Source organism: Cornus florida, unplaced genomic scaffold, assembly GCF_030987335.1.
Source record: "Cornus florida cultivar Cherokee Brave unplaced genomic scaffold, ASM3098733v1 CherokeeBrave_3.0.0_Hap2_Chr07, whole genome shotgun sequence".
Classification (NCBI taxonomy): Eukaryota; Viridiplantae; Streptophyta; class Magnoliopsida; order Cornales; family Cornaceae; genus Cornus; species Cornus florida.
Window position 1 is genome coordinate 28,240,552 of NW_026775577.1, and position 10,293 is coordinate 28,250,844.

The following is a 10,293-nucleotide window of genomic DNA, read 5'->3' on the forward strand; positions in this document are numbered from 1 at the left end:
TTATTTAAATATTAAAAAATGCATTATATTATAAAAGTTAGAAGATAAGGTAAGAAAATAATTTTAGGGTCCGTTTAGCATGCGTTTTGTTTTAGGCGTTTTATTTTCGGCTAAAACAGAAATAGTGTTTTTATTGTATGAGTGTTTTGGAAAAAATCGAAAGCACGTTTGGGAATAATATTTTGTTGTGAAAATGTCAGTTATGCTACTATTATGGTTTGGGACCATAATAAATTGTCAAAAAAAGAAAAAATAATGGTTTGTTGTTTTAGTTTTGGGACATTATTCACAAAGTGTTTTAACCTTGTGTAAAACAATATAGGACCGCACCAATATGTTTTTGTTGCCAAAATCCATACCGTAATAGCCTACAAATAAAAACAACAAAAACAAAACCCAGGGCCTTATTGTATTTATATATATATATATATATATATATATATATATATATATGGGTGACAATTCATGTTTGGATCGTGTCGATATAATAATATTATACTAAATAGGTAAACCCAAACCCAACCTATTTAATAATTGTGTCAAGAATCCTCAATACTAACCCAACTCGTTTATTAAACATGTAAACTTGTTAACCGGTTTAAGGGCTTATTTATTAAAACGAGACATTTAATATTTCATTAAATATTAAATAATAAAAGAAAAAAAATTATCATAATTAATTAAAAAATTCAAAATAAAAAGAAAAATTATAAGATATAAACAATGTATATGTTAAAATGCATTAACTATTCATAATAATTGGGTTTAAACAGTAATATATTATATGGGTCATATTCAAAACTCTTAACCACGATTAAGTAAATATTAACCGTGTCGACTCTTTTATGAGTTAAATCCGTTTATATTAAATTCAAATCTCTTCGACTCGTAACATATTTATGGCGTGCCGTATTGCAATATGGCCCCACTGGATATAAGATGAAGAGGTGTTAGATTCGAGTGTGTGAAATGTGTCGGCTTTGTCAAACAAGGAGTGCCTCGTGGGAGTGATATATGTGTATATACTGTAGTATTTTTTTTTGGGTAAGTATATATAGATACACATTCGCGCGGACAGTAACTGATATGTCATTTGCCCTTTTTATCCCTTTCCCATCTTCGATTCTGTGATCAACATTTCATAATCCGTTTTCAATCAGACACAAATCTAGGGTTAGGGTTTCGTCTATCACTCTGCACCGAACGCAATCGATTGAAGAAAGAGAGAGAGAACATGTGGCACGAAGCGAGGAGATCGGAGAGGAAGGTCCACGACATGATGGACGCGGCTCGGAAGAGAGCTCAGAGACGAGCCGTCTTTTTGGCCAAGCGGCGGGGCGATCCTCAGCAATCCATCCAGGTCGCCGGATCTCGCTGCCGCATGTATCGAGACGACGGCCTTTACCAAGCCTCTGAAGATCAGCAAGGCCTGTAAGATTTCTCTCCTTTCTTTTGTTTCCCTAGAAAATTTTTCCCAGAAAATTATTTCTAATTTTGGAGCTTCTTTTTATTTATTTTTTATTTTTTAATAATGGAAGAAAATAAGTTTCAGGTTTCGTGAAATGTTTTCGTAATTCTAAAGTGTTTTGCTTGTGTTGTCAATTGACAAATTATTAGGAGATTTTTGCATTGAGTGATGCTTTAATTAAAGTCACATAAGAAGCTGACATTAAATTGAGATATCTAATAGGGTTCAACATTACTTTTTTTTTTTTTTTTAAAAAAAAAATGTTTTTGATCCACTGCCATATGTAAAAGAGGCAAAGAAAAAATTGAAAAGTGGAATTCTAGAGCTTTCAAAAAGGGGAGCGCAGCAAAAAGAATGGGGCATTTGGTAATCTTATCTTATTGTTGTTGCATTATGAACATGTTGGGTGGGGTAATGGATGGTCAATCATCTTCTTTTGCATTGATTCATGTCCAGGGATTTTTGGAGTACTGTTTATTCCACTTTCTCTTTGTTTCTCGGTTCAATGGTGTTTTCAGGAGTTTCAGGAGACAACAAGGGAGATCTTTGGGTTTGGGAAATGCCCACTAGATTTTTGTTTATTCTGCTGCATACAGAGGGAAATGAACAGGGTGTTCTATTAAAGTTCTAGAAGTTCATGTTCTAAGTTGAAATGGATATTTCAAAGATTGCTGTTTTCTTTGGATTCGGGGGAAAGACTTCCTAGATTTAATGTTTTGCTTTAGTTATGATTGAGGTGAATTATAAGATGTTGGAGATGTTAATGCTGTTTTCTTTTTCTATAGGTGGCTTTTATTATATTTTTATTTTTTTACCACTCCTTACATTTAATAAGCATCATGTATTTTTATATTTGTGTGTGTGTATATATGAGTTGTGTGTGTATATTTTTTGGATACGTAGATTTGGAGCATGGAGAGTGTGATGGGTCAACATAGTAGATTGAACATCTTATTGTTTCCTTATAGCTTTAGCTTTATGCATGTGCAATATGGTGAACCTTTTGGGCCCTTCACGCGAAGCTCGAGTAATGATTAGTCATAGATGAAAAGGAGTTTTTCCTTTCCATGCCAATGTCAAACTGTAGCACCATCCTAAGCTAACCCCATACCATTCTTCAACCATGATCTATTAAAAAGTAGTTTCAAATGGTGTCATGCAATTTTAGGGAGTTGTAGGATCCTGACCTCTACATGCGTTTAGGTAAGTAAGAGAGGAAGAAAGGGATTGATAGTCTAGTCATGGGAAAGAAAGGGAAGAAGATGACAATGTCAACCTTTTATAACTAAGTGGGTTGAGAAAGGAAAGGATAGTGGTAACATTTATCATAGTTGAAAAAGATTAGAAAACAAAGAAAAAGAGTATAAAATTCTGCAAGTGGTAAGTTAAAACAGGAATTCAATTATTACATAAATAGTGGCCAAATGGGTAATCGCTTACTCTCATATCCTTTCTTTCCAATCCTTCCAACACACCGTTTTAAGGGATTATACCCTCTCTTTTTTTCTTTTTTCTTTTATTTAATTTTTTTTTTTTTTAGTATAAACATTAGATACTCTTTTTATTTCCTTTGTCTCCAACTCCATTGGTTCAAATGTAAAGGAATGCACCAATGCTATGTTCGGTAGGAAGGAAAGAAGAGGGGTGGACGGAAAATAGAAAGGAAAGAACAAATTTTCTTCGTTCGGTAGAGATGATATAAGGGAAGAAAGGATAATAGCAAGGATGAGTCATCCTTCATCTTTCAGAAATTTTCATCCACCCAAATATGGGCGGAAGATAGGAGAGAAACAAGTGAGCCTATTATAGAAGTTTTAAATTACTACATCACCCATCATAAATATTTAATAAATCCCATAAATAAAGGGATGGGTTTAATGGTAAAAATAACTAAAAAAATTATATCAAATTAATTGTCAGTTTTTTCTATTCTCTTCCATCCAACTGAACAAAAAGAGGGAAACACTTCATGTCGTCCCTAGGGATGTCTCAGTCATCCTTTCTTCTCTCCCTTCTATTCAATTTTTTTCCTTCCTACTGAACGGAGCCCGAGAGGTTTCACTAGCACTATCCCAATATATGCTAATAAGCCATAGATAATACTCCGTATATATTTTTTCTTTTGACAAGTAGTGTATATAGAAGAGTGCTCAAAAGTCATAGGTAAGTTTTGAAGTAGAATTTAGAAACTATATATGAGTTATGTATTCTGTACTTTCTAATAAATTGGAAAGTTCCTACTTCATTTTTTCAATTGACGTAATGGTTGAAAATCTATGTTTCATCTTGACTTGCGCTGATATTTGTCTCTATCTCAGGATACCTTGGAATGGGAAACAAAATATTTTGATTGACAGGTAACATTATTTTTTTTTGGGGGGGGGGGGGGGGGGGCGGGTTGGTTCTTTCCTTTTCGTTTTTTCATTTTTTTCTTTTGAAAGACTGGTCAGGGTCTGTTCTGTGTTCAACTGCCATACTAAATATCTTTAACCTGAGCAGATTTGATGGCCGTGCTCTTCTTGATTTCATTCGCGATTCTGAATCCCGACGTTTTCGGGTCCTAGAAAAAACAGAGGAAGAAGAAGAATTAGAAGAGTTTGTTAATTTTGAGCGTTATCGGGATTTAATTAAGCATCGGCGTAGAGGATGTCGGTACTTCTTTGTTTTATGGTCATGTGTTGAATTTGTGAACATTTTCATTACATATTCTCCTTTATATGTCTTCCATTTTATGACAAGGCAATCTGTGGCAATGATCATTCATATTTCTTTGGAGTCACTGTTATGGCGAGGAAACTTTTTTAATATTACTGTTACAAGCTAAGGTTTTTCTACTAACAGTTGCTGATGAGGAGGGTTTGCAACATGTCAATCAAGAGATGGAGGCAAAGATTGCCACTCCATTTGGATCAGACAGGTTTGAGTTTTTTTGTTTCAGTTAACTCTATTTGTTTATTTGGTATGTAGCTATTTATCCGTAATTAATAACGAGTTCTAGAAGTGCAAGGACATGCAAACAAAAAATCCATTGTATAGAATAATTTATGAGAGTAGGCTGTAAAAAAGTTTTAATATAGACCACTGTAAGAAAAAAATTTAGACCATTTTATGTTCAAGCAAAGCCGTTAATCTAGACCATTGTATGTACAAACAAAGCTGTTTAATTTTATTTATTTTTTATTTCTCTTTTTTCATTTTCTTCATAGGGCCTAATAGTGCCTCTCTTTGGTTTGATTTGCAATGTGGAGTGGCAGCTTTCGTGGTTTATGTTTGTGGTTTATGTTTCTCCAGTAGTAAAACCTTGTTTTACTATTTATCATGTTTTTGTATTTGTATTAGTTTGCGAAGATACGGATAATTTTATTTAACTTCCATGTAGCATGTTTAACATAGGTTTATTTATTTATTTTTTCTTTTTCTTTTGTGTGCGTGTGTAAAGAGTAACTTCAATTTAGTATCTTGTTCTTTGTATATTTGGCAGATCTCATCATCCGGCTCAGCCTCCGGCAAACAAAGGTTCATATTCGCAGGTGGGTTTTTCTTATGATGGGGACGGAAAAGAGGAAACACATTATTCAGATGGTGATGACAATGATGAGGATGACGACGATGAAGATGACGACGATGAGGATTTTAACAGTGATGATAGCAATGATGAAGCGATGGAAACAATTGCAAAAGAATTTGGAGTCAAGAGGTATGGCTGGCTTGTTTACATGGATAAAAAAGCTAAAGAGGAGGAAAGGAGGCAAAAAGAAGTGGTGAAAGGGGATCCTTCAATTGTAAGTTTGTTACATTTGCTGGTCGGAAGCATGGTTATTTGGAGTGTGCAATTAGATATGAACTGCTCTCTGAGTAACTTCAACTTTTGCAGAGGAAGCTTAGTCGCAAGGAAAGGAGGAAGGCTTCTCAGATAGAAAGAGAAAGGGAAAGAGAAGCTGCACGGATTACTGGGACTCGTGTGCTTCAGCATGATCCTTACCGGTAAATAGAAGAGTTGTTATATTTTTGCATTTAATTGTGGAATCATATAGGAATCAAAAATCATATAGACCTCCTGTTGCTCTGTAATATTTTCAGGGAGCCTAGGCGAAGTCCAACGTATGAAGCTTATTCTCGTTCTAGAAGGTGTGCTATGTTCACATAATCTATCTGTGGAGTTCTTATAGTGAAAGGGTTCTCGGTATATCTTTGTGAATGTTGTTTTACATTTGCAGATCAAGATCAAGGTCACGGTCGCCGTCACACTCAAGGCGCTATTCTCGTGGTGTTAATTCGGATAATATGCATCGAAGCAAATCAAAGGCATCTAAGATAGAGTATATTACTGAATTTGGGGGCTCTGCTGAAGGGAATGATCCAAAGCGCGAAGGATTCTCTCCACCATCATCTCCTCCGTCCCAAGCTGATATTTTGAACCGGTCGGGGCACTCGACCTTTAATTCTTGCAAAGATAGATTGGACAGTCTTTACTCTGCTGCAGCTTATCCTCCATTTTGTTACCTGAGGCAAACTTTTGTGGTTTAGAATAAATCCGGCTTAGGTTATCTCCATAACTGCTGAGAGGGAGAGGGAGAGGGAGAGGGAGAGGGAGAGGGAAGGAAGCTTCCTTCCTGAAGCTTTTGTTTCCCCCAGATTGGACTCTTATGTATAAATGCATCCCTGTTGACTGCAAGTATTGAAATGTTATCTCTAATGCTTATACTTTTCTGCAGGCCATCATCTGGTCGCATACTTGAGGCTCTGCATGTTGATCCTGCTTCTGGTGTATCCCTTGACAAGGAAAAGAACACTAAATTGTTGAAAGCATCAGTGAGGTAACTCAAGAAATTTGAGTTAAATGTCTATTATCTACATCATTTACTTTTGTCATAGCTAACTCGTTGGATATGAATGCGAGGATGGTGGCGATCTTTATCGTTATCTTTTGCTCATTTATTTTCTTTATTACCTTGGCAGTACGTCCTCAGCATTAGCAAAGTTAAGTAAGTCGACCAGCAGTATAGGCCTCTCTAAACAACAAGGGGAGAAGAAAGAAACACCTCAAGAGCGACTTAAGCGGATCATGAGCAAGCAATTAAACAAACAAAGTTTGTTTCTAATTTCTCTTCATTTTAGTTGTAAATCAGCTCATCCAATTGTTGCCGTAAGGTGTTGGAGGTTGACAGGGACACTTTTTGTTGCTTTGCCATATAATGGGTGCATCATTTTCTGATTTTTGGATATTCATCGTGTCCTCACTGATTATTTCTACAGTTTGACATATAATGGGTGCATCTTCTGTCTTTTGGATATTCATTGTGGCTTTCTGGTTACGTCTACAGTTAAAAAAGATACGGCTATTGAAATGGCTAAGAAACGAGAACAGGAGCGGCACAGGCTTGAAAAACTTGCAGAAACAAGCCGATTAAGTCGACATAGGCGCCACAGCCGCAGTGGCAGCTACAGTCGATCTCCTCCAAGGTGGTAAATAATCCTGTGCTCATTATGGTTTCATGTTGCAATTTTTAATTGTACGGTGATTGTTTTGTTACAACGTGGACAGCGATGTTCGGTATGCTGCTCGTGTTATTGCTAAATTTAGATGAGTGTTTTGACATGTGATTGTTATTCGAAGGTTATAGGCACAAAGATGACATGTATTTTCTTGAAGTACTTTCACTGTATCATCTAATTGTTTTTTGATTATTCCTTTTCCTTTTGAAGTCATTTATATCTTCAGTCTGAGTGCCTGATTCATATTACTCACAAGTAGTTGGGTAAGGATTATTTGTCAAATGTTAAGTTGAACATCCTTATTGCTTGGTGGACTGAATTTCATGTTTCTAATAAGGTAGTCCTTTAGAGTGTTATATACATTTTGTTCGGAGAATGTTAACTAGCGTGTCAGTCTTATTTATCAAAAAAAAAAAGTTGAGATCGTCAGTCTTGTCAACTATTTGGATTTGACATATGTCTGAATGCTAGGATATAATTTTCTTAAAATTGAACTCGTGCTAAAGTTAATGTTTACTACCTCCCCAGCCCAAACCCACCCCCCACCACACACAAAAAGAAGAAACTACAAAAAGAAAACTATAAATGTCAAGTAATTGTTGTGCCCAATAGTTCAAGAAATGGTTATCCCTATTGCTGGAGGTTTACAAATTTTGCATGCAATGTCTCTGTTTTGGAAAAGTAATATGAGCAACTATATGCTTGATAAATTCGTGTTCCCACCTTAACTGATTTGAACTCTGTTGTTTGTGTTAATTATTATGATCTTCTTGGTTAACTTTCTGTTTCACATTTGTTTTTTTGCTTCTCGATTCTTCAGCATGAGGCTATTCACCTTTGATGATCTTGTGACAGAAATGGATTTGAACTACGCTTTTTCACTATTGTTGCATAATTATCACAACCTTCTTGGTTAATTTTCTGTTCACTTTGTTCATATCATGCACATTAAATCTTCTTCCCCTTTCTTTCTCATGATGTTTCCCACCCTTTCGAGATCTTCCTGTCTTTATGAGCTGATTCAATAATTTAATTATTGTCTTCTGTTAATTCAGTTTAATTTATTTCGATAATTCACTTGACATGTAGAAGACTAGCTTGTCTTTGCTTTAAACTTGTAGAAGTGTCACATTTAAAAAATTGCATTTTCTTCTAATGTTCCTGCGCATCTTCTTCAATTGGACAACAAAATTTTATATTATGTGAAGATGTGACATCTGAAAGAACGGAGTCAAGTTTGAAAAGAGCTTTTGCAGGAAAGACATCTTGATGAAGTATTGCGCTGGACTCTACCTGCAGCTTGTGTAACTATAAACCTTGATGCTTTAACACACACACATACATAAAAGGGGAAGAGGAAAGTAGGTGGAAGAGGGGTCCTTTAATGATATCAACCAGATAACAAGTTTCATCTTATGCTATTTTGTGCATTCTTTATTTGCTTCGTGCTTTGGTTTGGTTTGTATCCTTTTATTTGAGTTTGATCCAAGTCTCATATGGCATTCAGTTGCCACATTTTGTTAAGGTCTGAGTCCACATAGAAGGTCTCTTCCATGTGTTCTTGGACGTGCTGTCTGCATGCCTGTAAATCAAATTTCACTTTGCATGTGTTCATGATCAAATTACAATCTTAGTATGTGTGTGTGTATATATGTATATATATTTATTTAATTCTTTGGGAGCAAAATCTGATTTTTGTTGAGTTCACATAGGTCGCTTCCATAATGTTACTTTTTTGGTTTGAATGAAATTTTATTTGTGTCCTGTTTGATTGTCGCTCCTGGTGAAGTTTATATATGTAAACTCACAAATTTTCTTTTTACTGGGGTAATACAACACTCTACTATAGAAGATACAGGCGCAGCAGGAGTCCAAGCAGAGGCACATCTCGAAGATATTATTCTCGTTCACGATCGCGGTCTTGGTCCCGCTCTCAGTCTCCTTCCCGCTCTCACTCTCGTTCTGTCTCCCGCTCCCCCAGGTGATTCTTTTTCTTTTATCTTTTCGGGGGAGAGGAGGGGTTGGCTCAGGGATTGTGACTTCTGTGATTCCTTGGGACTGATGATGGAGCTAATAATGTTGCAGGGTTAGAAGCCGTTCACGGTATTGAAATGATATTGCAGCTTTTTGTATTGAGGATAACAAGTGTGGGTAACTTAAGTAGCTCTGGATAATCTAGCAGCTTTTGCTTCAATCTCTTATGGCCTGAGAGTTTGAAGGGAGATGGAGTTGGACAGTCTTGTAGAATGAGTTATGTTCTGTTCTTTTGCTCAAACATGTTGATCGTCAACTTTAGTTGTATGTAGTATAAATATGTACCCAGTGATTCAATGTTATTGGCATTGCCTGCTTGAAGTAGGGGTTGATTTACCCACAATACCCCGCAAAGTGGTGCATATACATGGAGAATTCAATGCATTGTTTGGATTGAACAGACAGATTATAATATTTTTTTGGGCTTCTTCCTCGGAAAAGTTTTCTTACGCTTTATAGCTTCTTGCACTAGCAGAACAACGGTAGAGAGGATTTTTAATACGGAGATCCTCCAAACAAGCTTTATGAACGGGCAGTTTGGTTGCATGGCAAATTGTGTGATTGGTCGGGATCATGTTTGGCTGAGACCAAATGGTCTTGAACGACCTAATAATTTCTCATTTGAACTGATGTCTATAACTAATAATCCTTAATCCTTCATTAACATTGGCAGAAAAACAAATAGCAGTGTGTAGATAACCGTAGTGTGGGCATGGAGAGAACTAACGCTTGAATGTTTTTTCTTAGATTTTAGCACCCTTTTGATTTAGTTTCCCCCAAAACAGGCGACATATATATTCTTATTCTTAACGCTGATGTTTGCCACCAATGAGCCCAAAGGAGAGGTCAAGTGTTTGAACTGATAGGTGTGTGCGCAGGCCTGTTCACTTGAACTTCTAGCCCACGAAAAAAAAAAAATTCCGGATGATTGTCACCTCAAAACAAGCTATATGGTTTTTCTAGATTTTTATTTTGGCCCCTTTTTTATTTTTTGTATCATAGGAATTAAAATCTTGTTCTAGTGGGCACATTGTGACCATTATGGAGTAAAGGATAATCTTCAAACATCATTATCTATCACAAGTCTGATAAGAAAGTCACAGTGACTAAAATCATACCACTAGAAGCAAATGTAAACACAGTGTCCTATGACATGACAAATACCAATACTTCAATCATCTCAACATATACTTTGTGACCCTAAATGATTTCCAACCATTCTCCAATTTGTTAAGAAAAAATAACCAATTCCATGAATAGGCCTATGTTTCACATGGGTCAATTTTTTGTCATAT

At 35.9% G+C, this 10,293-nt stretch overlaps 1 protein-coding gene across 4 annotated transcripts; it reads left to right on the forward strand.

Annotated features, from left to right (window-relative positions):
• Window positions 1-1,050: 1,050 nt before the first annotated feature.
• LOC132266892 (uncharacterized) lies at window positions 1,051-9,438 on the forward strand. 4 transcript variants are annotated; one of them, XM_059767901.1, is made up of 13 exons: window positions 1,052-1,431; window positions 3,787-3,825; window positions 3,968-4,116; window positions 4,310-4,385; window positions 4,950-5,250; window positions 5,343-5,452; window positions 5,549-5,596; window positions 5,686-5,889; window positions 6,184-6,285; window positions 6,428-6,558; window positions 6,793-6,931; window positions 8,817-8,945; window positions 9,050-9,438. In XM_059767901.1, exons 1-13 carry the CDS (start codon window positions 1,235-1,237, stop codon window positions 9,072-9,074), a joined length of 1,650 nt encoding a protein of 549 aa, XP_059623884.1. In that variant the 5' UTR covers window positions 1,052-1,234; the 3' UTR covers window positions 9,075-9,438. The 4 variants fall into 4 exon arrangements, with proteins under 4 accessions (XP_059623885.1, XP_059623886.1, XP_059623884.1 ...); XM_059767899.1 differs by having other exon boundaries at window positions 1,054-1,431; window positions 8,814-8,945; XM_059767902.1 differs by lacking the exon at window positions 9,050-9,438 and having other exon boundaries at window positions 1,051-1,431; window positions 6,793-6,934; window positions 8,814-8,946.
• Window positions 9,439-10,293: the final 855 nt, after the last annotated feature.

Coding starts and splice junctions, on each gene's coding strand:
- LOC132266892 (XM_059767899.1), top strand. CDS start 1,235: ATGTGGCACGAAGCGAGGAGATCGGAGAGGAAGGTCCACGACATGATG. Junction 4,386..4,949: donor ACTCCATTTGGATCAGACAG/GTTTGAGTTTTT, acceptor TATATTTGGCAG/ATCTCATCATCCGGCTCAGC. Junction 5,597..5,685: donor GCTTATTCTCGTTCTAGAAG/GTGTGCTATGTT, acceptor TTACATTTGCAG/ATCAAGATCAAGGTCACGGT.